This window comes from Periophthalmus magnuspinnatus, chromosome 17 (genome assembly GCF_009829125.3).
Source record: "Periophthalmus magnuspinnatus isolate fPerMag1 chromosome 17, fPerMag1.2.pri, whole genome shotgun sequence".
In the NCBI taxonomy this organism is placed as follows: Eukaryota; Metazoa; Chordata; class Actinopteri; order Gobiiformes; family Gobiidae; genus Periophthalmus; species Periophthalmus magnuspinnatus.
The window spans coordinates 7,751,262-7,778,411 of NC_047142.1; the positions used below are offsets into that span (position 1 = coordinate 7,751,262).

The window sequence follows — 27,150 nt, forward strand, 5'->3', positions numbered from 1 at the left end:
ACTTGACTTACACTTGTGAACTATAACTCAAACCTAGGCTTTTTGTTTCTGGTTTATTTCCATAGCAAACGTTGGTAGAGATAGTGAATGTGATTTCCATTCTGAAAGCACAATTTGCTATTGCATGAACTGGGCTAAACCTTAGATACATTTGGTTTGCTAAAATTACCAATAATGGCTGCACAAATGACCAGAAATGACCATGCTATTCTATAGTGAATCATAGCCTAATTGAAATTAAAATATGGGCTGGAAATAATTTTCTGAGACCACAGCGCCGCCCTGTGGCCAAACGCTCTTTTACCACGTGGCCCATTCAGACTCCCCATTCAGACGTGTACAGTCAGTAACCATCTCATGTTCAAATTTATGTGGTCCCCTGTCTGGTCCTGACAAACATGGCTATAGATACATGGCCACCCCGGTGTCAACCCCAACCCGCTGCTATATTTGGCAGCTACAGTTGGGATTCGTTGTGTCTCGTTTTTAAGCGTGACTTCATTGTGTAGGGGACTCATAACTTGTAGGTACACGTATGGCTGGAATGGCACTTGGAGTTTAAATAAGAGGTAGTCAGCTGAGTGTTGGGCGAGCACATGGAGCATGTCCGAAGAGCCACTGCTGACAACTGTCTGAATCCCACACAGTGGATTATGACAGCCTACTGGACAAGAGGTAGGCCTGACTGAGTGGATATGTCTGTACTGTTATTTCAACACAGCACGTATTAGACTCTAAAAAAGATTATCTGTGATGTGCAATCAACAAGTGTAGCTGTGGAGGGAAAACTATAGGCAGAGTCTACAGAGATGCTCTGTTGTTCTAATGAAATCCATAGAATCAGTTTCTGCTGATAGGAGTATCTTACTGGCAACATCTGCTATAAATGATAACTCTAAGCAACTCAATCCAAGTAATAAACATGTTTAAGATTTAGGACAATTTACTGCTTCTTTAAGCAGAACATTGTAGGCCATTTGGATTGTTGTGCAGCATTTCATCATGGGCTACAATTCAGTGTGATTTATTTTTTAACTTTTGATTTTGATATCTATGTTTTTGATATATTAAAAACAATATTCAAAGATCAATACAAAAAATTATAAACGTGATGTACATTTTGGTTTAATATGGCAATTTTCACATTTCTTTTAGCAAATACATTCTAAATCTTACACTAAAGTTGAGATGCATTGCAAGTTGATGGTAGTAGCCTGTGTGATGTATGGTGTGTCAAAGAGTGCATTTTCAGGCAGAGAGAACTCCAAGCACCTGACATGAAAGCAATAATCACTGGAAGGACGAGGCAAAAATACATCTCGAGACATTTTTCATCAAAGAGAGCGCTGATAGCAGGCTAGGCTCTGAATGCCACTGGGCTGCAGAACATGGTGCCAAGAGTAAACACTAAAGCAAATGTATAGGATCAAAACCATTCCCCAGAGGCAGCCACATGACGTCAGGTATACTTTCATAGTTTCATTTCACTGCAATAAAAACAAACATCCTCTTCCATAATCATGTGGTTTCATACCAGTCATTTGAGACCTGTATATAGTCATTTTGGCTTTTGGGCCTTGGATGAAAAAGTAGAAGTTGGAAATGTAAGGACATCTTTAACAGCGAAGTTTGGTCAGATGTACTACAGTTCCACATCAAAAAGTTCAGTTCAGTGCACTAGAAACCAAATATGGGATGTTTTTTTTAAATAAATTATATGGACCAAGTTCTGTAAAATTACTTTAAGTCCAACTGTATCAAAATAGTCAAATGAGAACCCAACTACTAAAATACACATACCATAAATGTTTTGTCGAGTTTTTTATTTTGCGTATTATAAATATATCTACTCAAAATGTCAGATTTAAAAAAAAATTAGGACTGCTGCCATAGCAATTAACAATTTAAAACAGAATGGTCAACCGTCCTCAAAATGGCACCATATAACCAGTGATGGAACGTAACAAAGTAAAAGTAGTAAAGTACTGTACTTAAGTATAAATTTTAGGTATCTGTACTTTACTTGAGTACTTTTTAAAGTTGATACGTTTTTACTTTTACTTTACTACATTTGAGAGCAGGTATCTGCACTTTTTACTCTACAATTTTTGAATAGGACGGAAAAGTGAAAGTATTTTTTATTATTGTCTCAGACCTGCTGAAAAAGCTCAGGGGTTTATTTTTTAATACATTCATAATTTGAGTAAACAAAAATATACATGAATGAAAACAGCTAGAAAAAAGATTCTATCAATTCAACTGCTTCTGTTGATCAAAAATCAGCACAAATCTTTATAAAATCACTACATCTGAAGCTTTATTAGATCTCAAAATCTGAGCAAAATACTTTTACTTTTTACTCTTTAAGTACAATGGGTATTGAAATGGGTATTTTTATACTTTTACTTTTCCATGAGTGTTTTCATTCTCTGGTATCTGTACTTTTACTTGAGTAACAATATTGAGTACTTCTTCCACCACTGAGTATAACATAGAAAGCTGAAACCCATGAACAGCAAAACATTCCTTCTGAATTTAACATCACAACAATAATAATGGTTTTGTGTAAATAACCATACATACGTAGATAAACGGCTTATAATGTCCATCAGCAAAGTAAATGTACATTCAATTACTGCATTCTTATACTGTCAATTTAAAGTTGTTTGTGTGTTAGCGTCTGTTATGTGAACTCACAAGGTCAGACAAGCTGGTGCTCCATATATCATTAGTTGTCAGTAGTCATGCCTTAAAAGTTATTGGGTAGGAAGTCACTTAGCTGTGTAAACCTGACCTCACTACACAAGACCAACTCCAAGGCTACTGCTAAAGTGTGAAGTTAACCGTCCATTCTCCAAATCTGAGTGTCCATCTTTAGCTGAAATCAATACAGTTATGCATGGAACTCGGGACACTCGGGACGCACTGGTCAATGGAGACCAGTGACGCTGGTGAAAAGTTGTGGAGTTAGAGACAGGCAGCTTAAATTTTATGTAAGTGCGATTTGCTGTTTTGGTATGCATGCAAAAATGTGCAGAATGTTAATGTATTTTCTGAGCTTCACAGTGTCCCTAGATGTGCTGTGTTTTTGTGTCACATGGGCGTCACACAGCTGTAGGAAATTACTCACTTCCAGAGAACTTTTTGGCAAATGTAAAATATAATAATGTGGTCCTGGGATATGGGTGAGGCCACAGCTATCCCCCACAAAATATTCTAATCTGTCCTGTTTTGGGCTGAATACCTACACACACATCAAGTGTTGTTGGATTTCAGTTGAAATCACCACATTCTACATGCCTGTAAAATTTAATGGAGATGAGTACCAGGCAAAACTGTTTTGTTAGTAGTTTTTGATGTGTTGATTTTTATTGTAATAAGCATGTTAGGGGCAATGGAGTGAAATGATCATTTTATACATTTGTAGATTTGAATATTTATGAAAATACAATGTAGGGAAAATAGGTTCTTGAATCCCATTTGGAAGCATTTAAGTGAATCAACATTTGATATGCCCCTAATATGCGGCTATTATGTTACAAAAATATAGGGTATAGGGTACCAGGGCCAAGCCATAAGAGGGGTTAAGTCAGGAGGGACATCTGATAATCTATGCCTAAAAATGCAATCAAAAGGCTGATGTTTGACTTTATATTCTGTTTTGCGGATATCGTACTAATTAAATGGCAATAGCAGCTTGTCGTGTGTTGAAAATAACTTGTTTTTGTGTCAAACAGGAGCTGAAGCAGTACGGTGACAGGACAATCACTTTGTGTTGACAGAGGCCTTGTTTCTACTCTACACCAGGTATACCTCAACAGCATTAACACCTTTTATTTGTGTCTATCAATCTTGTTGTTTACTCTTTGTAGCATGTCATTGTGGGCAGCATGCCATGTTTGCTTGGTGTTGGTGAACAGTCCTTTTGCTTCACAACGTCATACTGCAACCAATGACCCACTCTATAATTTGCATTGCTGGAATTGTACTGTAATAGGTGGCAATCATGCATCAAAGGTATGGCGTGTTAGTGTGACTTCTTATTTTTGAGTTTGTTCTCATTTTCTATATTTTTGCAGGTCTTTCCAACAATCTTTACGTTCTGGATCAGCAAGACGTGGATCATCTCAAAAGATGTTCTTTGTGGCAGGGGCAAAAAACTCAGGAAGAGGGGGAGGCGGAGGAGGAGGGAATGAAAGAAGGTAAATATCCCAACAACAAGACAAACGTTTGTTGTTTTTTTTACTATACACGGGCCAGCATTTCACTGTTGTTCTCATCAGGTCAATTTATCAAAAGTTTCGGGAGGTGGATTTATTGGACAAGAAGAACACAGTGACAGCTCTGAAGCCTGGAGAGGACCGGGCAATTCTCCTGGGTTTAGGAATGATCTTGTCTTCAGTCATGATGTATTTTGTTTTGGGGATCACTATGTTACGCTCTTATGCCGACAGGTCCGTTCACCAGTTTAAATGATCGAAATGTGATCAAAACTTTGATGCATCTTGGTTTAAAATAGATTTTTATGTGTGTCATAGTGTGTGGACTGAAGAGGGTATGTGCCTGGTGCTTAACTCTACAGTGACGGCAGACATGAACTGCTCCTACAGCTGCGGATCTGACTGCTGGAGAGTGTCCAAGTATCCCTGTCTGCAGGTGTACGTCAGCATCAACAGCACAGGGCGCATCAGCCGCCTATCCCACAACGAGGAAGCCGAGGATGCCAGCTCTGAGGTTAACACGAGTTTTGTTACATTTGCTCTTAACCATAACACTTACTGAAACCTATTTATGGACTGTGCTTTATTTCTTCTGGCAGCAATTCCAAAGCTAATCTGGAATCTTTTGAACTATCTCACTCTCACATAGAAAAAAAGCAATTGCTTGTTTCTTGATTCAATGATGAGATTCTACCACATGATTAGATTGGTGATGATCGGGAGACAGTTTTGATGATAGTTGTGATGTCATCTGTAGGTTACTTGTGTTTCAGCACATATTTGTTGCATAAGACACATAGGGACATTGCAATGTTAATTTCTCAAGATGTATGGTTTGAAATGTAAAGTAAATGTTTTCCAAAAGTATCATGATTTGTATTAGCTGCACATTCAAATGTTATCATTTGGCTTGCACTGGCCTTGTCATTAATTTGATGTAAATGCCAAATGCCCTTCCCTGTGTGGATGGATATAATATGATTGATCACTGTACAAAGTGTAGTCTTATTGTGTAATAAAACAATAACACATATGTTGTGTCCCTCTATCTGCAGTGCTTCTATGTACCGCGGTGCCAGAGGGACAGTTTGGCCATGCACTCCATGATTATGAACATTTCGGAGCGTCTCAAGGTCAACCAGCAGGTCCCTTGTTACTACGACCCGCAGGAGCAGCAGGAGGCCGTGCTGCTAACACGCCTGTACGACCACACCGCGGTCCTCCACACACTTCTGTGGCCCTCGTGCATGCTTACTGGAGGAGCTCTGATCATCATGATGGTCAAACTCACACAGTACCTTTCCAGACTCTGTGAAGAGATTGGGAAGATCAAGAGGTGAACTACATAAAGGATTATAAACACTTTGGTGACACATTCTTTTGAAATAGGTGGCCTTGCCATGACCTCTTGTAAACTTTCCACTTCAAATGAGACATGTGGAACAGCTGACTCTCACAGCACAGTGAGGATGTTTACACAATGGACTGAATGTTCTAAGTTGAAAATGTACTTACATTCAAGACACCGCAGAAGGCTATCCTGTGTGCCTTTGTTTACAAGAATATCATCAACATGTGGCCCTGGGCTGTTGTATCAATAACAACTTGAATGTCTGTTCTGCACTGAAGAAATGACCAAAATAAAATGCAACTTTTTCTGAAATGGTGTGTTTCTTGAAATACTATCATATTACTGTTTAATATTTTCATTATTCATATACGATTATCATATAAGATTAAGCACACTCAGAGCAAAGCTGTTTGATTTTCAACTCTATTTTACACCAGCAGCGCCTCATTAGGCTTTGCCTAAATCGAGTTTTGATCAGATACATAAATATGCTGCCACTCAGCTTCAGGAGAACTTGTTTATCTCGTGCGTTGTTCAGTTGCAGCGCATGTTTTAGAAGAATATGATAACACTTCCTGTGAACTCCCCAGCCCCAGCACAGAGCACACTGCACTGTCCCGCTCTGGCTCTCTCTCCGCTCGGGCTCGGGACAGGGGCAGAAGGGGGGCGGGCCGAGATGAGGAGCAGCTAGCAGCCATCGCAGCAAAGCAGGCGAGCGGAGCTAGCAGGCGAGGCTACCAAAGTACATATCACCATGAAGTATTACAGAGGCGTCCTCCCGTGGACTTCCGACATTACTATTAGGAGCTAGTGGTGTATTTGGACGGTGAGCTGGTGCTGCCCGGACCCCAGCCTCGGGGATGGATTAAGGTCGGGACCTGTCCGCCCCGCTGGAGCTGTGCAGAGCACGAATGGACTCAGTGCTAACTAGAGCTACCATTAGCCACGGCTAAGGACTGTAACATGGAGGTGGTGCTGGCTGACTAGCCCCGAGCTAACCGGTGGCGTTAGCTATCTGACCAAGGTAGTTACATTTGTTTTTCCTGTTGTGCATTTTATTGTGATGATTCATTCATGCCCAGCTGTTGCCCAGAGTTTCTATTACCAAGTTTCCACAAACACCTCTTAACATTAATACCATGCATTGATTAAAATCACGTAATATAACCACAGATGACATTGATGAGCGTTGTAAAGTTTGCTAGTGAAAGCTAAAAAAAACAGCTAACTGTCATACTATGGGAGTGTCTTGTAAACAATAAGTTGTCGACTTTATTAATTCTTGTAATAATGTTGGATGCATAACAGTTTATTTCACTTTCATTTATTTCGCTTAACATTAATTTACATTCTCAGTTGTAAAGTTAATCTTGTTTGAAGAGGAGTATTTTGGAAGTTTCAAATTTATTACAGTTGTGTGTGTGTGTGTGTGTGTGTTGCACTTTTATTCAGGTAACATAGTAAGAGCCTGTGACCACTGTGTTTAACAGTCTATTATCCTCTTTTTCAGCTGGTTGAAAGTTTGATTTCTAATCAACACCCTCTGAAAAGAGTGGACTTCGGGCACAACCATGCCTCCCAGACCCTCATCAGGAGAACTATGGGGCATGCATTTGATGCCCCCCAGCATCCTTGTGGACTGTCTTTTACCGAACGGCATGATCCTCACATTGGAGTGCCTGCGGGAAGCCACATTGATCACAGTCAAGCATGAGCTTTTTAAGGAGGCCAGGAAGCATCCACTGTACCATCTACTGCAGGAGGAGAGCTCCTACATCTTTGTCAGTGTCACTCAGGAGGCAGAGAGGGAAGAATTTTATGATGAAACACGGAGACTGTGTGATCTCAGGCTCTTTCAGGCCTTTCTCAAAGTCATTGAGCCTGTTGGCAACAGAGAGGAGAAAATCTTAAGCAGAGAGATTGGTGCGTTCCTGTACAATAATTTATCGGTTGTATATCTTTTCGCAATGGTTAACTTTTGTTTTACTTGCAGGTTTTGCAATTGGCATGCCTATTTGTGAGTTTGATATAGTGAAAGACCCAGAGGTACAGGATTTCAGAAGAAACATCTTAAATGTGTGTAAAGAAGCAGTTGACCTCAGGGACAGTAATGGACCTCACAGTCGTGCTCTCTATGTATATCCTCCCAATGTTGAATCCTCACCTGAACTTCCTCGGCACATCTATAACAAGCTTGATAAAGGTTTAACACATTGTCACACATGGTCAGAGGCAGGAACATATTTCAGTGACTAATTTTCACCTTATTTTTAGGTCAAATAATTGTGGTTATATGGGTTATCGTTTCGCCCAGTAATGACAAGCAGAAATACACTCTAAAAATCAATCATGACTATGTACCAGAGCAGGTCATAGCCGAAGCCATAAGGAAGAAAACCCGCAGCATGTTGCTCTCCCCGGAGCAACTGAAGATGTGTGTGCAGGAGTATCAGGGAAAGTACATCCTCAAAGTGTGTGGCTGTGACGAGTACTTACTGGAGAAATACCCTCTGAGTCAGTACAAGGTAATCTAATTTAATCCCTGTCTGTCTGCACTTTATGCTATTGTATTCACATTACATTTTAGCTATTCCCAATGTGCCTGACATTAATCAGGTTATGTGACATTTTAGATGTACATAATACATTTATTGCCTGCAAAATCTGCTGATAAAGAAAAAACACATTAATGTAAAGAGAAGTGATGTCTTATTGCTGACTTGAAATTATATAATGTTGCCATGAACAGTATAGATTTCTGACATGATAATGGATTTATAAAAATGTTTATTATAATTAAACGCCTCAAAATGTCCCATTGTCTGTTAACAGTATGTGCGCAGCTGCATCATGCTCGGACGAATGCCCAACTTGATGTTAATGGCAAAAGACAGCCTTTATTCCCAGTTGCCTATGGACAACTTCACCATGCCCTCGTATGCAAGGCGGATATCCACAGCTACGCCATACATGAACGGGGAAACGGCCACAAAGTCTCTATGGACAATCAATGGAACACTGCGGATCAGGATACTGTGTGCTACTTATGTCAATGTCAACATCAGAGATATTGATAAGGTAAACATGTGGCTACTGAATGATACCTGGCTGTTGCATTACAACAGGGTCTGGTAGATGTACAAAAATACTCCAAATCTATCTACAAAACACACTTAAAGGTGCGTGAAGCTTTTGCTACCTGCTTGTCTCCATGGAGATGTTATTGCTTTGCCTGGAATTTTTTATAGTATAGCATTAAACTTTTTGTATCTCCATGGAGATAAGCAGGTGACGCCACCACCAAGTTACAGGTTAAATCTTTTGAGAGGTGGGCCCAGTGGGCCCAGTCATATTGTTTTTCAAGATATTTGTATGCAATTTAAATACCTGTTATTGTAATGTAATGTAATTTAAAAAATCTTCAAAATTCTAATATTAAATTGGAAGCACCAATTGCTACGTACCCTCTTCTATTAATACTTCTTCGTCCACTTTTACGGTTAATACCATCTCTGAACTCATGTATGCTTTGTGTTTTCAGATCTATGTTCGGACTGGGATTTACCATGGAGGAGAGCAGATGTGTGACAATGTCAACACTCTGCGTGTGCCCTGTTCAAACCCCAGGTACAACAGAGTCACTGCATTGTGTTTCATGGGTGTGATTTAATTCATCTTTACACAAACATGGTGATAATGAAGACGCACTCTACAGGTGGAACGAGTGGCTCACCTACGACATGTACATTCCAGACATCCCTCGAGCTGCGCGGCTCTGTCTTTCAATCTGCTCTGTCAAAGGAAGGAAAGGCGCAAAAGAGGTTAACACCCATTTTAATAGGAATGTAATACTGTAGTTAGAATTTGTTTATTGAAATGAACGATTGCATTTCGGTAGAATATCATCTATCATGGACAGAATCAGTTTTAAACCCTTACATCTAGCCTCCAGTTGTTTCTCATTTAACTGTTTTATACTTTGTTTCCAGGAACATTGTCCTTTGGCTTGGGGCAACATTAACCTGTTTGACTACACACACACTCTTGTAGCAGGAAAAATGGCCCTCAATTTGTGGCCTGTTCCCCACGGCCTTGAAGACCTGCTTAACCCTATTGGCGTGACGGGATCAAACCCAAATAAGGTGAGTAAATTGTGTTATTCTTATCTACCGGTTTCATACAGGAGTAAGTAATGAAGGTTATGAGTGGATAGAGAGTTAATTGAATGTATATTTGAATATTATTGAAGATATAACATGAAAACAGTCCATTATGTTGGAGCATCTGCAAATGTCCTTCAAGCCCTTGACCCAAATTTCAATAGCGCTGCTAATGGCCTGCAGACATTCAGATCAGGGTGTAAGCCTTCTCGAGTTAAATGAGAAAGCTTCTTATCCCACCTAATTACACACCACACACTATTGATTACATCTAACACCTCTAGTGACCTTCCCTTGTCCTCCACTCTCTCATGTAGGAAACGCCTTGTTTGGAGTTGGAGTTTGACCATTTCAGCTGTCCAGTCAAATTCCCTGACATGACCATTATAGAGGAACATGCAAACTGGAACATATCCAAAGAGCTTGGCTTCAATTATTGCCACACTGGCCTTGTAAGTGGGCTATATTAAGATCTCAGGGCACCATTTTGTTGTTTATTTTTACATTGTTTTGTTTAGAGTAATAGAATAGCACGGGACAACCCTCTCACAACTGTCGACAATGAGCAGCTACGACATCTGTGCAACAGAGACCCTCTATCTGAAATCACTGAGCAAGAGAAGGACTTTCTGTGGAGGCACAGGTAACACATCTGTACACTATGTTCAGCATTCAACATGATGGAGTCCACATTATCTTTTAAACACTTTGTTTCTCAGACATTATTGTGTCAACATACCAGAGATCCTTCCCAAAATCCTATTGGCAGTGAAATGGAACTCCAGAGATGAGGTTGCACAGGTGATCTCAGGTTTCTATGGCTGAAACATAGGCTTTAAAGCATTTTCTTAAGTCACACAGCTCTTCTTTATATTTTCATACATTTTTAGATGTATTGCCTTCTGAAGGACTGGCCTGCTATCAAGCCAGAACAAGCCATGGAGTTGCTGGATTGTAACTTTCCAGATCCAATGATCAGAGATTTTGCCGTCAAGTGCCTAGACAAATATCTAACTGATGACAAGCTCTCGCAGTACCTCATTCAGCTTGTTCAGGTGAGCTGTCGATAAGTTTGTCTGATCTTTAGTTTGCATATATTGTTTACATCAAAAGGATGTTTATTTACACTTTTTAAAATGGTTTCACACAGCATGTTCTGTATAGTTCTGTCTAAGCTCAAAATCATCATGCCAATGCTCATAAATGACCTTTTACAACAAATCCCTCATCTTTACAGGTTCTAAAGTATGAGCAGTACCTTGATAACCCACTTGCACGTTTTTTACTGAAGAAGGCACTTACCAATCAAAGGATAGGACATTTCTTCTTTTGGCATCTAAAGTAAGTCTTTAAATTAATGGTCAGAAATCTTTTCAATCTTTTGAAGAAATAAACGAGATTTTGTTGATCTGATCTGCTCAGATCAGAGATGCACAATAAAACGGTGAGTCAGCGGTTTGGTCTCCTGCTGGAGTCCTACTGCCGCGCCTGTGGCATGTACCTGAAGCATCTCAGTCGACAAGTGGAGGCTATGGAGAAGCTTATCAACCTGACAGACCTCCTCAAGCAGGAAAAGAAAGATGAGGCACAAAAGGTATAGTATTCATGCATAGAGACTTTAGTTAGAGGAGTATACCTTTGTTTTTCACTTTTATTTATTTAAAAGTGTAATATCAGGATTGTCTGTGTTGTGGAATTTCTAATGGTCAAGAAGTCTTAAAGATATAAAAATCAACAGAGAAGTTGTCTTGAATCAAAGGTCTGGTTTATTGAATCACAACACACATCACACAAATGTTTTAATATTTAAATATAGTAAAAGTATTATCTCCCATGAAATGTATTGTAGAAGTATCTAATTGCAAAACAATGTATTCATCACAAACTACATGACCTGATGCACAGAACACTGTGCGTCAGGTCATGTTGCTTTGGGATGAGAGCTGATGGGCTATACATATTAATGAAATTTAAAACAAATATCAATATGCAATAAATGGGCAGCTTGTAGTGTTAAAATTTCACAAGAAACCAAAATCGTTCACTCTAAAGTATATAAAGAAAACTAAAAAGATGTTTTTACTGTTTCCTAAAGGTCCAAATGAAATTTCTGGTAGAGCAGATGAGAAGACCTGACTACATGGATGCACTGCAAAATTTCACCTCTCCTCTGAATCCTGCACATCAGCTGGGAAACCTTCGGTATGTTTTTGCTATAAATAATGGTGTACATTAAATACATTTCTTTACATTAATACAAAAACAGCAACAACATATTTACTTTTCAGGCTGGAGGAATGCAGAATGATGTCATCAGCCAAACGGCCTCTTTGGCTAAACTGGGAGAACCCAGACATGATGTCTGAGCTCCTTTTTCAGAACAACGAGATCATTTTCAAAAACGGCGATGGTACGTTTACTCTGCATCTGGAGCACTGTCTCAGGGCATCACATTTAGTTTATATCAGTGCAGGCAAACAGAGGGACTATGGAGTGTGGTGTGAATGCAGTGTGACTCACTGTGAGCCTGAAAGGCATAATACAGTCCACAAGATCCATCTTATTTCTGTTCTTTGTACCATATTCAGGAAGATGTTAGTTTAACCACACTTGATGGTTGTGCATCTTCCTGCACCAACAGCTCTGCTTCATAGTGCTGCAGAGGGTTGATCAAAGAGCAGCTCAGACCCACTGTCTGCTTCACCTGTTTCTGTGCAGATCTGCGGCAGGACATGCTGACACTGCAGATCATCAGGATAATGGAGAACATCTGGCAGAACCAGGGCCTTGATCTCAGGTAGGATCCTCTCTCACTCAGACAGCCAGGATGCAGGTACGCACTAATGGCACTCAACTGCTTTCATGTTCTCCACTTTGCACTTGAATATAGATGAGCTGCATCTCCAGCATTACCTCAGATCCACTATAGAGCTGGGATTAAACTGTTAAAGTTAAACATGCTCAATGAACATGCTATTATGTTTGAGACTAAACTATAACTAATTCTTCAAGCCTTACCATATTAACACACTGTTTATCTTTTAGGATGCTGCCATATGGCTGTCTGTCTATTGGGGACTGTGTGGGTTTGATTGAGGTGGTGCGTAACTCCCACACCATCATGCAGATCCAGTGCAAGGGTGGCCTGAAGGGGGCGCTGCAGTTCAACAGTCACACACTGCACCAGTGGCTCAAGGATAAAAACAAGGGAGAAATGTGAGTAAGCAGATTTCTCCAGGAACGTTTTGGCCTGAAAATTGGTGATTTAGTGCAGAAACCTATACCTGGGTTTCACTGCAAAACTAATAAACGTGGTGCTTTGTTTTTGTCTGCAGACTCTTGTGGTGCAAAGTGTAATGTATCAGTGATGTTATAAATCATACTCTTTGCAAATGTCAAGACTGACTCTACAAAAATATTAAGTGTCTTTTACCCTGCCCACATATTCAGCACAGATGCGCTTTATTACTTGAATGAAAGCTAAAGCAAGTATGATTTGTACAAATTGAGTATTTAATGAAGGTGTTTAAATTTGTGTTTTTAGGTATGACCAGGCCATTGATCTTTTCACGCGGTCATGTGCGGGATACTGTGTTGCCACATTTATTTTAGGTATTGGGGACAGACACAATAGTAACATCATGGTCAAAGACGATGGACAGGTTGGTATCATCTTTATCTATTGTAATGTTTTAATGCGGGGAATCTTTTAACTCTTTTTAATATATGTATTTGTGTAAAGCTGTTTCACATTGACTTCGGGCATTTCCTTGACCACAAAAAGAAAAAGTTTGGATACAAGAGGGAGCGTGTTCCTTTTGTGCTCACACAGGACTTCCTCATTGTCATCAGTAAAGGAACTCAGGAATGCACCAAAACACGAGAGTTTGAAAGGTGAGGACCACATGTAACGTTGGCTGCATGTTTATGACTTTTAGTAAGGATCTGGGTGCATATTTTTTAAATCCAGTGACTGGTATCTTCTACTGCTATATTACAATTCATAAATTAGAGTGCTCCTCGAAATAGTATTGATCTTTTTTATTTGATCAGGGACAATGGACAAACACAGTAACGTAATAAATAACAAAATCATATATATCATGTGCCAGGTTTTGGCAAAAATTCTAGTTTCCACCTGTCTCCCCTGGACAGGTTGTCACTGTGTCACAAAATTACAATAATATAAAAAGGTAAAGTGATTATTTTATTGAACAAAATGCTCAATCAGTCTTACATCTCATTGCGCGTCTTGTTACTATGTAATTATCTTAATGAAACATTTAGTTACTATGCTGCTGTCAACCATGTTTCTGTTGTAAAGTGCTGCCTCCACTATGTTGTATCTGAAGAATTCTCATAATTGGATGTAAAATTACAATTAGTTAGTCCTAAATAAGGAATGTATGCTTTTCAAAGTTACCTCAGACATTTGTCTTTCTGCATTTTTCTCACAGGTTTCAAGAAATGTGCTACAAAGCGTATTTGGCGATCCGGCAGCATGCCAACCTCTTCATTAACCTGTTCTCCATGATGCTGGGCTCCGGGATGCCGGAACTGCAGTCCTTTGATGACATCGCCTACATCCGGAAAACTTTGGCGCTGGACAAGTCGGAACAGGAGGCCTTGGACTACTTTATGAAACAGATGAACGACGCTCATCATGGCGGCTGGACTACAAAAATGGATTGGATCTTCCACACTATTCGGCAGCACGCCATGAACTGAGATCCTCTGAAACTCTATTCTTCTGTCGTATTCCTCCAAGCATCAGCATTAGGAAAGGAACACATACAGGAAGCTTTGAGGTGTTTTCTCCTCATCTACACTACCTATTAAATGAAGATGGTGCAAGCGCAATTTGAGCAAACTAATCTATAATGCAATTCTACAAAACTGTCACATAACTAAAAGTTACCACTTAATCTGTAGTGTACAGATGATATCCGAGGTTCAAGATTTTAAAAACTGACTTTGTACAGAAGTGTATTGGAGCGTACGATGCACATATTCCTTTTGTTTACTCTGAGCCAAAGTACTACGAGTGTACCCCACTACTCTGCAGTCTTACAGTACAGATACTATTCCAGTCTGTGTGTACGCAAAGCACTGATCCCTGCAGTATGTGGAGTGTTGTTTTCAGTATTATTGTTTTGGGTCTCATGTCTGTTGTTGAATAGAGATCTTTTTATCCACCTGCCCTTATGAGCTGGTTAAAGGTTTTTGCAGCAAAGGCACAAGGACACGTGGTCTCCTTTAGTGTGTGGTGCTGTTACACTATGCAAGTTGTGCTACAATGTAAGTAGTGATGCAGATTGCAGATCGTATGTGCATTCCCAGCGTGCTGTGACATTTGCCTGTCCATCCGGCTTTCGCGTCTTCAAAGTGGTAATTTGTAATATGTTTTAAGTTGTCCTTTGTATTTTGTTTAGCCTCAAACAGGCAGTTGAAGGTGGACATTTGTAACTGAAATATTTTCAAACTGTCTAAACGTTCTGTTTCCTTTGAATGTTGTTGCTACAGATCAAATATTGTGGAAAAAGTAATTCAGTAGTTAAAGGTGCACTACTCACATACTTGAGTAAATACTTAACATTGTTCACCAAAGTTATGGTTTGGAGAGGTACTAAATTCAAAGTTTGTGTTTTTCAAGGTATTTTTGAGTAAGAAAAATTTAATTAATGCATTCAAGGCATAGCCATAACATCTTGAAAACGAGCTGGTGTCACCCCTTCCACCAGAAAAGCTATATGGTGGAAGTTTAAAGAGTAAATTTAAAATTATTTTCAGAATATGAAGATTGATATGATAATGAGTGAGATGATTATGGTTGATAGAAGAATCCCCAAATTAAAGTATTTCTGCTATAATTCAAGATTCAACGCATCTATTTTGAAAGTTTCCTGAATCTTTTTAGGATTTTTTCTAGAACTTGGACTTTAACTACTGGCTACTACTTTTGCACAATATTCTGTTGTGCCTCTGTATTTCAAAGTTGTCATCTGTGATCTTGTGTTCATTGCATAGAGTTGAGATCTTTTATTCTTGTAACCAAAATGGCGCGTAGCCTTGGCCATCTACAAACATTTGCAAGTGCAATGCTTTCTGCTGCAACTATATCGACTCTGTACAGGATACAGAGCAGTGGGCCGGACCCAATCAAAAATAAAAGAAAATCTAGGCCCTTGATAAAATGTTCACCCTGTGTGCTTCAGTTTTTGCATTATGCATGAATCCTCAACTATCTCCATTTTGTTTGAAAATGTTTACTTGAATTTTGTGTCTGAATATTTGTTACTCATGTGAAGTAGAACAAAGTCACAATGAAGGTAACAGATACTATGTGCAAATGTTTTCCTTGAATAACTACAGAGGTAATATATTTTTGTATTTTTTAAAATGTAAAGTCGTTACCGCTTACCAAAAAAAACAAACAGGAGGAATCATGCATATCATCATAGTTCAATGCCGCTTCAGGCTTTGTAAAGATGAAAACCGATCAGGCTGTGGTGAAATGAAGGAGAGGAAAATGAAAAGCACAAAATGGAAGCAGCATGTTTCAATGTTATATCCACACATTTGTATATTCTTCATAAAGCTCCTTAAATACTTGGTTTTGTCATCCTCATTTGACCATGTCTGTTAAGAACAAATGTATGCATTTATTGTACCATTGAATAAAGCATTTTCCTATCAAATTACTATACCACTATGACAACATACAATATACAAGGCACTTTAGACCATTCATGAAGCTATAGCCTGTGTAAAAATATTTCAAGTCAGTATTGAACAATCATTTCATCATAAATAAAAATCACCATTTGAAATAAATATGAATCGTACATAAAGGCACATTGGTTTGCCCTATGCAGGGGACAGGAGACTAGTCTGCCTGAGTAGTGAATACAGTTTAGTTTGTCTGTTGAGTCCTCCCTCGCTGCTCAGATGGGACAGGTACTGGGTGAGTTTGACCAGGCCCACCAGCAGGACCCCGCCCCCCAGCATCATACAGGGCCAAAGCAGAGCCAGTAAGACCGTCCGGAGACAATACTTTCGCTCCAGGATTCCGTCTTTGGGCTGCAGTGATTGGTCGGTGAGACAGGTAAATGTCCTCCCCAGGTATGTGTCCAACCTCCTCTTCACCTCCTCCACTTCAGAGACAAGTGCCGCAGCTTCCAGTTGACACTTGGGTACATAGAAACACTGCAGGAAATTAAGATGTGTGCCATTCAAGCTACTATACAGTGATAACATCATAAACATTTTTATTGAAGCAATTAATTGAGGTAATTGCGTAGTAGTATTAGTAGTATTTTATGTAGCTAACGGTTCCAAAAACACGTGTATCCAAAATGTAATACCCTTAAAGGTGCACTACGCAACCTTTCTGATTTAGGATCTACCACCAGCAGGCGAAACCTACAGTCCAAGTCAGATCTGTGGAGAAGCGAGCTTGCTAACAGTATATATCTTATCTTTTTTTTTTTTCTTTTTTTCTACAGTGAAAACATCTGTAATTGAATACATGTAAGTGTTTTGTTTTGAATTCAAAAAGTAGTTAAAACAATTTTAATGTATATTTTATCCTGTCTTTAATTTAATTAAGTTACGCTTGTTTGTGGCGTCATCTAGTGGACACTGTTGGAGATGCAGGCAGACGCGTTTTGAACAGAACTTTATTGAACGGAAGTAACAGCAGTAAACCAACAAGTAAACATCCCAGCACCAGTTTGATTGCTACTTTAATTCCGTAAATGTCTTTGATTTTGAGGTTAGGGTTATAATACCGGTATGTATTTTGTACTTGTCTTCAAGAACTTTACTCATAATGTGATTTCTAAGACAGTGTCCAGCATTGTGATATCAGTCGCACAAACAAGGTAATATGCTAATTGTACACAGACTGCGCAGCTCTCAAAATGGCGTCAGACAGACATTAATGTGTGGGCTTACAAACTTGTACTTGCAATATTGTATTCTATATATTTTGCACTGTAGTAGACATATTGTAATTTTACATTTGCATGTTCTCCAATTTTATTTTTCCAAGCATCATTAAACCTGCTTAAAGACAACCATGACGGCATCCATGTTGGAGATTCTGCGGTCATCTCCCTGCAACTGTTAGAATGAATCCTTGCTGACCACTCCTATATCAAGCAGCATGTCCCAGCACCTAGTCAATGCACCTATGGCCGACAAAGCTCCATCTCCAAGGCTTCATCCAAGGCTTCATTATTGGACAGCCCCATTCAACCCATCAGCTCACCTGTCAAAGGTCCATGCAGCAAGTCAGCATCCTGCAAGACCCGGTCTGAAACTGGGTCCACAGGTTCTGCTTCATCTAAGGGAACATCAAACGCTGAGGCAGCAAAGGCCTGTCTAAATTGGTTTGAAATTAGGAAAAGCTAAACTTGAAGCATCTATTGAGCTATTCAACAGGAACAGATTTAGTTTCAGCCATAGCAGAACCAGAGGCATAAGAAGCAGCTGCTGACTTTCAGTTAGATGTGCAAAACGATCCAACTCCTTCCCAAAACAATCGAGCACTCAAAACAGTATGTCATGGCCCAAGCTACATTTGTGAGCAATGAAGAAAGTCACCCATTACAAAACAGTGAGTTAGAAGCTAGTGACTTCTCCTGCCCTGTTAAACCTGACAATATCAGATGGTCCCACGAGGTGTCAGCATCCACAGATTACAATCTTTAAACCTCAAAACTTCAGAGCATGGAAGCGCTCTTCCAGTAATGCAGTTAGAGTGTCATGTCAGCCAGTGAGGGAATGGACTTGATGTTAAAATGTCTTGGCAAAGTATCTGCTGAGCATGTTGAGCAAATCAGAACCATACACATTAACAATCCTTTCTCAGGTCTTGAGATTATTTGGGACAGACTTGAACAATGTTACAGCTCAGCTGGGTTGATCAAGGATGCATTCTTCAAAAGAGAAGAATCATTTTTTAAAATCACATCCAAGGATTATGCCAAGCTTAGAAAGTTCAGCGAGTTACTGATGAAAATGCAGTGTGCTAAAGCTGAAGGAGATCTCCCTGGCCTCTCCTTTATAGACACTTCTAGAGGTGTAAATCCTGCCATGCAAGATCTCCCATTTATCTTGCAAGAAAAGTGGATAACATTCAGAGGAAACTGCAAACGTCAAAGCCGTGACACTTATTCACCATTTACTGTTTTTGTGAACTTTGTCACACAAGAAGCAAATGTTAGAAATGACCCAAGCTTTCAGTTCACCTCACATGCTGATATTTCCTCCCAAACCAAACAAACCTTCTTGGAGAGCAAACATACTGGTTAGAGTGAGAAACTAAGAAGACATAGCTCATGGCTCTAACCCAGATGTACAAACTCATGAAAACAAAAGAACAGATAGAGAGAAATTCTGTCCACTGCACAAAAAGGCTCATCTTCTAACAAAATGCAAAACCTTTTGCATGAAACCACTCAACGACAGAACATTTTTCTAAAGGAAAATACTGTGCCTCATCCAAGCACATCCAGTACTCCGAGTGTGGCAATGAAAAATGTTTTGCTGGCCTAGCTCCCAGCAGACAGAACCAGAACTTACAGCCGACCACCCAGCAGAGCACAGTGGGAGCCAAGCAACGTGCAGCTTGATGACATAATCTCCAATTGCACTCAGGTTTGTGGTGAGAGTGAGGCAGGTAGATCATGCTCTAAAATTTGTCTTGTGAAAGTTTACCCTACAGGCTGAGTTGAGTTGTTTAATAGTTCTCACTATTCACTATGAACATGTGCAGGTGTTGAAGAGACTATGGGTAGGAGAGCCACTGGTTATGTAGTGGAAGCTCTAGATGGCACAGTCCAAATCCCACTGCTTAGTCTAATTGAATGCAAAAATATTCCACATGACAGAGATGGCATTCCCATTCCTAGTGCAGTCATGCATCACAGTCACCTGTGAGTCTAGCGCACATCTCATATCCCTGACCTGAACTCTAATGTTCAAATACTCATGCTACTTGAACGAGTAAGAGTTCACAAAGTCTGCAAGCAGATAAGTGCCCCTCACAACCTCAATACACAATGTTCAAGCCATGTCCAAGTGTGTACAATAAAAAGTTCCTTACAATGTCATCATTCGGTGACAGTACCACATGTGAACCTGACCACTTAGGATGTAATGTGTTCACACTCGACAATTTACATCTCACCCTCCATTCAAGACAAAGCATTTCTGAAAATAATGGAGTACAGATTAACAAAGGACAAAGAAGGTAACTGGCCAAATCCTTTGCCGTTAAAATCACAGCGTCAAAAATAAACAAACAGGCCACAAGCACTGAACTGCTTAATGTCACGTGTTTGCAACTTTGAAAGAAAGGATGAAATGAAAGCATTTCATGAACTTTATGAATAAAGTATTCAGGAACAGCCCCTCTTCAGCATATACGGTTTGCATCAGTCGATCGTGCACTGTGAGTGTGAACCAAATGTTGAGCAGCTTGTCTCGCGTGACTTCTTTTTAGATGATGTGCTCAAATTCCTGGCCACTGTTGAAAAAGCTGGATCCCTTTTGCAAAGAATTCATGACACACTTTTAAAATCAAATCTAAATTGCAGCAAACAGGAAGGAAGTCTTGGAAGTTTTCCTGTCCCAAGACCATCCAAAAGACCTGAAAGACTTTGAACTTATTCTGTCCCAATGCAGTGTAGTCTTGGGATATTAAAAAAGATCTTTAAAACATGAGATGAGACTAAGCCCTTTACTAGACGAAGCATTCTGTCAACAATAAGCAGCCTTTGTGATCCACTTGGCTTCATAGCGCCGCTATACAAGGAAAATCCATCCTACGCAAACTCACTGTCGAAATTGGAGACTTGGATGCTCTAATACCCCTAGAAATGGAAGCAACATGGACACTCTGGAAAGACTTGCTCAAAGAACTGTCAAAACTGTCGATCACTAGCGTGTACACAGACATTTCACCTTCCACTGCTGTAAAGAAAGAACTGCAATTTCTCTGATGCGTCCAGTAAGGCAATAGCAGCAGTAGCCTATCTTAGGGTTACAGACACAGTAGGAAACTGCCAAGTTGACTTTATGAAGGGTGCAGCAAAGTTAACTCCATGCCCTGATCAGACCATCCCAAGATTAGAGCTTAGTGCCGCTGTATTAGCAGTAGAGCTTGGAGATCTAATTTCACATGATCTAGACATTGAACTTGACAACACTGTGTTCTACACAGACAGTAATGTTCGTAGGTTATATCTGTAACAAGACATGTAGATTTTATGTCTATGTTAGCAAGTGTGTGTACAGAAAGCGCAGGTCATCTCAGCCCAGTCAGTGGCATTACATTGCTAGCAGCCAGATCACGCCACTCGTTCTGTCCCTGCCTACTAAATGACTCACCAGCCCAGACATTCTGTTTCGGAATCAGAACTGTTCCACTTGCACATTTGACCTTGTCAAGCACAACACTGATGCAGAAGTCAGAACACAGGTATCAAGACTCAAAACTACAACTCAAACAGCTTGGCTCTCAGAGATTCACACATTTTCTTCTTGGAAATCACTCACCCGTGCACTTGCTCGCTTATTGCACATCATTCACAACTTTTGTTCATGCTTATGCAAATCCAAACAGTGCAATGGTTGGCACTACCGTGAAACAGCACTACCAATAACAGATTAAACAAGCACAATCGAGTTTATCTACATGCCGCCTCGATGTGTTACCTTTAGTTAAATTTCTAAATTCTGTGCTCAACAGTTTGCTATCACTACTTGCTTGCATAGTTAACTTGTCATTTCATTCTGGAACATTCCCAAGAGCTTTGACGGCGGTTATCAAAAGCCTCTTCTAAAGAAGAGCAGTCTTGATGCCACATTATGGAACAAATACTGACCAATCTCAAATCTTCAGTTTTTAGGCAAAGTCCTCGAAAAAGTAGTTTACCAACAGCTTATCAACTTTCTCCAAATTAACAACTCCCTTGATGTTTTCCAGTCAGGTTTTAGACCCCACCACAGCACTGAGACTGTTCTTATCAAGGTGATGTTAGATAGTGCTGCCTTTGACACTCTTACAGAGAACTGAACTAAACTGGTTCAAGCCCTATCTAGGAAACAGGGAGTTCTTTGTTGAATTAGCCTGCCGTGTGGGGTGCCCCAGGGGTCAATCCTGGGATCCCTGTTGCTCAATCTCTACATGCTGCCGTTAGGCCAGTTAATACATAGCAATAATATGTTCTACCACAACTATACATATGACACTCAGATCTATGTCTCACTGGCAGCAGGTGAATATGGACCAGTGGATTCACTCTGCCACTGCATCCGACAGATCAGTGTGTGGATGCAAAACAATTTTCTCCAGCTAAACTCAGGCAAGACTGAAGTCATAGTCTTCAAGTCAGACTTGAACTTTAATAGCCACATCAGATCAATGACATGTGCAGCATTTCACCATCGAAAAAACATTGCAAAAATCAAAGGTATACTGTTAAAACTAGACTAATGGTGTGTTCACACCGGGGCGTCAAGAGCGTTGAGTTTACATGCAAAGTCAATGGTGGACGCGCGTCTTGGATGCCCTGTGTTTTTGCGGCGTCAGAGTGGTGCGAATCTGGCGTTGACGTGGTGCGTCTTGAGCATTCAGCGGTCAGATGCTCCGTTTGTGTGTCCAAAGCATCCGATGCCAAAGTTGAAAAAGCTAAACTTTTGGTGTTTGACGCGTCAACCAATCAGAGACTACGTGTCATGATCCTGCCTTTCCTGTTCTCCCTGTGTGCTCTTCCCCCTCCCTCACCTGCCTGTGCCTGGAGCTGGGCGGAGCTCTCGGCTCCTCCCGCGCGCACCTGCTGTCTATCTAGCTAATCGCCACACCTGCCAGGGATAAGAGGAGATGGGAGAAGACACTCGGTGCGAGATCGTCTGTTTGTACTCACCCTGTCTGTGCTGCGTTTGTCGTGTCTCCTGTTTTCTGTGTTCCTGTCATGCCTGCGTTCCCGTCGTGCCTGTCGGTTCCAGTGTTCCTGCTCACCTCCGGATCACCCCCTGTTCGTACTTTGTCCCATTTCTGCACCTTTTTGTCAATAAACACCGTAAATCTGCCCCGAGTCTGCATCCCTTGGTCCGCTACACTCACCCGTTACGACACTACGCTACAGTGATTTAGCGATGTCATAATCTGGAAAAAGTTGAAAGACATCAGCCACAATTATGCTAATATATTTTTGACGCCCGGTGTGAGTGCACCTTTAGAGAGACTTATCCATGCATTTGTTTCCAATAGATTAGACTACTGTAATGGCCTGCTCACTGGCCTCTCAAAACGAGCGTTAAGACAGCTGCAGTACATCCAGAACACTGCTGATCAGGTCCTGGCTAGAACCAGGAAGTACGAGCACATAAGTCCTGTGCTCACATCTCTGCACTGGCTTCCTGTGGCTCAGAGAGACTTTAGACTTTAAAGCAGCCCTGCTTACGTCTCTCCATGGCCTAGCACCAAAGTACGTATCTGACAGGTTAGTGCCATATGAACTATCTCACACTCTGAGAACTTCAGGGACAGGCCTCCTGCTGGTGCCCAGAGTCAGGACTAAACATGGGGAATCAGCATTTCAGTTCCATGCAGCTAAAACCTGGAACAATTTTCCTGAAGATGTGAGACAGGCCTCTACTTTGACAATGTTTAAATCCAGGGTCAAAACGGTTCTGTTTAGCTGTGCATATGACTGAAAGGTTTTTATTCTGCACTTTTCTCCTTTAATGTTAATTTTATGATGATTATTTCTGATTATTTATGTTTTGAATTACTTTGTGTACGGATTGTGCTACACAAATAAACCTGCCTTTCCACATGTCGTGATTCAAGTAGTGCAGCAGGATCCACATGCGGATGAAATAAAGTGCATGCAAAAACAAGAAAAACTTCTTTGAGGCAGTCCTTTGAAGAACCTTAAAACCTTGGATGAAAATGGACTCCTGCTACTCGTCGCATAGCAAGCTCAAATCTAAACCAAAACGAAAAGTATTTTCTCATCATTCCTGGCCACATCACGTCACAGTACATCTCAGAAGGCACTATCGCCAACAAATTAATAACCAGGGTTGCCTGTTTACTGAAAGAGCCATTTGTCCTGCAGGCTGGTGGATTGTTGGACGCAAAGTAAAGGTTAGTGCAATCATCTTTAACTGCATAACTTGCAAAACACATTGTGCCCCTCTCAGCAGACAGAAAATGTCTGACCTCCCACCAGACTGTCTCTCTATAGACCCCCATTCAATAATGTGGGTATAGATGTGTTCAGCCTAGGGGTTGTGCCTTCAAAAAAAAAAAAAAAACATGGCACATGCTATTCAAAACAAAAGGTGTGCTGTTATTTTTACATGTTTAACTATAAGGGCATTTCATATCAAAGTAATTGAGGTTTTTGACACATCCAATTTTATTAATGCACTCAGATGGTTTCTAGCTATTAGAGAACCTGTGACAACCATTCAGTCTATTAGAGAGACTCAGACTCTCACTACATCCTCTAAAGGGGGCTGTAGGTTAAGGCTCTGACAACCCAGGTTCATTTGTGATTGTAATCGAGTACAGTAAGAGTGCAGGTTACATCAAGTTATTTTAACTGGTAGAATTTTATATTTGATGATCAAAAGTTTCTGTTTAAGTGATAGAAATGCAACATAAGATAAGAGAACATTTATATGTGAAGTATGAACATGAACATATGTGAAATAGTTGTTAGTAATGTTCCACATGTTGTATGGCTGTGGTACCTCTGGAGTGAGCAGCACAGCCTCCTCGTCATAATGCAGCAGCCCCTGTCCCATGGGTCCTGTCCCGCTAAGGTTCACCGTGGCTTGGAGACACGGGACAATGCTCACTCCTCGGCAGCTCACCCACTCCTCCAGCACTTGTGTGTGGACCAGGGTGCAGTTGGCTCGCATCTCCCAATCACTGAAACAACAGCAACCCACATCTTACAGGAGATATTCATTTTATACAAATGCTATTTACTTCTGCCCTCACAGGATTGTGTTGTTTTCTGTTTTACTTGTGTGTTAGGATTACTTACTATTTAGTGATGCAGCAAAAATGCACATACATTTGAATGTTTGCAGTGCAATGTGGGATTTCTTCTTTGCACAATTATTTTGAATCTGATTCTAGTCTAAAATAAATAACATCTTGTTTTGATAATATAAAGCCTTAAATAGCTAGGAATAGAGGGTCAAAACACACACACACACACACACACACAGTAAAGCACAAAACAAAATGAGCCTGTGGAGACTTGCACTTGTAATTTAGACTAGTGTACCTGTTAATGTATGGCTTGACAATGGTGAATCCGACCACACAAAACATAAGCACAGCGAAGGCCATCATAGCAAAGCCCAGCAGGATGGCTCTGTCCTCCCCAATACTGGACACAGACATGGGGGTCCTACTGCGGTGGGTCCTGTGTGAATCCCCTCCTCTACTCCACTCCTGCTCCGGAGTGGCCGCTGCATTCAGGAGCTCTCTGTGTCTGTCATATATGTGGGTGACATTGACAACAGGAATTATCATGTATATCTCGAGATACTTTATTTTTCAGTTTTTATTTAGAATTTTTAGTCTTTCAATACAATATTGAAATGTTGCATATCTTAAAAACAACTTACAACCACAATATTATGGATAATTGAATATACTGTGTACCTGCATATAGGCACCTTTCTGCCATAACATTATGACCATCAGCAATAAGAGTTAATGCTGGGAACACATTGAAATGATTTTTAAAAAAGTATAAATTCATATTGAATCTCTCTCTAACTTCCATAATTATCTTCTTCTGTACTTCTGTACCTATAATTATAATAAAAAATGTTACAAACTCATTTACAAAATGGTTATGGATGAGATCGATGAAATCCAGCCGAGATTTAAGTGTGTTTTTGGTCTCAGTCTCAGAAGATGTCATGCACATTGGCCAAATTGTTTCCAGTGAGGGCCAAAGATTTGATAGAAGACAAAATGCTAAACAGTCATTTGTTTTTCTACAGCTTTTATGATCATGCTCTAAATGAAGTCATAAATGGATTCTCTATAATTAGCTCAGTTTGGTTTATTTTATATTGATTTGGCATTTGTTTTTGTTTCAGAAACTTTTGGAACATTAAGGACCAAAGTACACATAATACATAGATCTTTTTGAAAACTCTTTTAGCCAACAGAGGTGGGTATAGTACTTAACAATTGTTCTCAGATGAAAGTAGTAGTACAAAGTGGTCCAAGAAATTATCCAAATAAGAAGTATTTGCGGTAAGTACTACTCAAGAGAAACAGCCTTTCTTTGTAAGAGTAACTTTCTGGATGCAACATCGGCATTATAATTTGAAATTTAAGTCATTGGGTCGGGAAAACATTGATAATATATAAACATTTGTGGAAATTTAAAAAGATAAAGCTAAATCAGTGCAAGTAACATCAAGCTTTACTAGTCTGAAAACTACTCTGAGAAGTCTAATTTTATTAAAGGGTTACTCAACATATAAGTAAATCTCATAACTGCATAACTCCTAAACATTATAGTTCCCCTCCAATGAATATGAAGAACAATGGGGTAGAAGAATAGAAAAACAATTAGTTAGCAATTCTGTGCCCAGACTTGAATCTGACCCAAATACTTCAGTGATTTCTGTGGTAAACAATGATTTTATTTATTAAAAGTGCACCTTCTTTTCACAACATTCATATTTAGCCTACTAATATGTTCACTATTCAAATGTTATATACTAGTACTTAAACTATTGCCCAAATAGCATTCCTATTTTTTGCGAGCTGCCGGTTGTTTCCACTCTCTCCTCTTACCGTGTCTGACGTCTGCGCGCGCCCTGCAGATTGATGTTAATGGGGATGTTGAATGACCTCCGGGGAGATGCTGTGTTCAAAAACATCCCCGAGTTTATCCCTCCAAATCTCAAACTGACTTGTGACAAACTTCAGTGACAGTCCAGGTGCTCAGAAAGCAGATCCCCTGTCTCCTGTGAGGGGCCTGAAAAACACTGCAGCCTTCATTTACTCTGGAGCTGTTGACAAAGCTCAAAGGTGAGAGCCAAGCACCTTCCGCCCTCATGACTGTTGCCATGGAGATGAGCGCAGGTACGGCAGGTAAGATGCTAATGATCTCTCTGTGGATCAGGGCATCCCAGCAGTGATTTGTTTTGGAAGGAAGAAGCAGAGGATTATTCAAATGTAATGGTAAAAACTTAAACTACACTCGGACAACATAAAGGAGAATGGACAAAAAGATATGGACCTATACATTTAGGTGAGTAGTGATTACTCTTTCTTTGTCATTTGACTCTAAACAGGCCGGAACAATTTTGTAAACAAATGAATAAATAAAATAAAATAAAAAGACAGTTTTGA

At 40.1% G+C, this 27,150-nt stretch overlaps 3 protein-coding genes across 5 annotated transcripts; 2 read left to right on the forward strand and 1 right to left on the reverse strand.

The window, feature by feature from the left end:
* Window positions 1-405: 405 nt before the first annotated feature.
* kcnmb2 (potassium large conductance calcium-activated channel, subfamily M, beta member 2) lies at window positions 406-5,850 on the forward strand. Of its 3 annotated transcripts, none has more exons than XM_033983047.2 (6): window positions 406-675; window positions 3,738-3,807; window positions 4,080-4,202; window positions 4,284-4,454; window positions 4,539-4,734; window positions 5,276-5,850. In XM_033983047.2, exons 3-6 carry the CDS (start codon window positions 4,135-4,137, stop codon window positions 5,558-5,560), a joined length of 720 nt encoding a protein of 239 aa, XP_033838938.1. In that variant the 5' UTR covers window positions 406-675; window positions 3,738-3,807; window positions 4,080-4,134; the 3' UTR covers window positions 5,561-5,850. The 3 variants fall into 3 exon arrangements, with proteins under 3 accessions (XP_033838938.1, XP_055084373.1, XP_055084372.1); XM_055228398.1 differs by lacking the exon at window positions 406-675 and adding an exon at window positions 1,411-1,463; XM_055228397.1 differs by lacking the exon at window positions 406-675 and adding an exon at window positions 2,771-2,993.
* A 378-nt stretch (window positions 5,851-6,228) lies between these two features.
* Window positions 6,229-15,927, forward strand: LOC117385025 (phosphatidylinositol 4,5-bisphosphate 3-kinase catalytic subunit alpha isoform). Its single transcript, XM_033982252.2, has 21 exons — window positions 6,229-6,595; window positions 7,082-7,494; window positions 7,565-7,774; window positions 7,846-8,096; window positions 8,404-8,649; window positions 9,113-9,198; window positions 9,287-9,392; window positions 9,561-9,713; window positions 10,049-10,183; window positions 10,250-10,374; window positions 10,451-10,532; window positions 10,622-10,786; window positions 10,969-11,072; window positions 11,154-11,325; window positions 11,827-11,933; window positions 12,020-12,141; window positions 12,450-12,528; window positions 12,777-12,947; window positions 13,276-13,393; window positions 13,474-13,625; window positions 14,189-15,927. Exons 2-21 carry the CDS (start codon window positions 7,143-7,145, stop codon window positions 14,457-14,459), a joined length of 3,207 nt encoding a protein of 1,068 aa, XP_033838143.1. The 5' UTR covers window positions 6,229-6,595; window positions 7,082-7,142; the 3' UTR covers window positions 14,460-15,927.
* A 671-nt stretch (window positions 15,928-16,598) lies between these two features.
* Window positions 16,599-26,675, reverse strand: kcnmb3 (potassium calcium-activated channel subfamily M regulatory beta subunit 3). Its single transcript, XM_055228610.1, has 4 exons — window positions 26,590-26,675; window positions 25,052-25,255; window positions 24,507-24,687; window positions 16,599-16,937 (listed from the first exon to the last, which is right to left on the reverse strand). The coding sequence occupies exons 1-4, from the start codon at window positions 26,673-26,675 to the stop codon at window positions 16,599-16,601; spliced, it is 810 nt and encodes a 269-aa protein (XP_055084585.1).
* Between the last annotated feature and the right edge of the window lie 475 nt (window positions 26,676-27,150).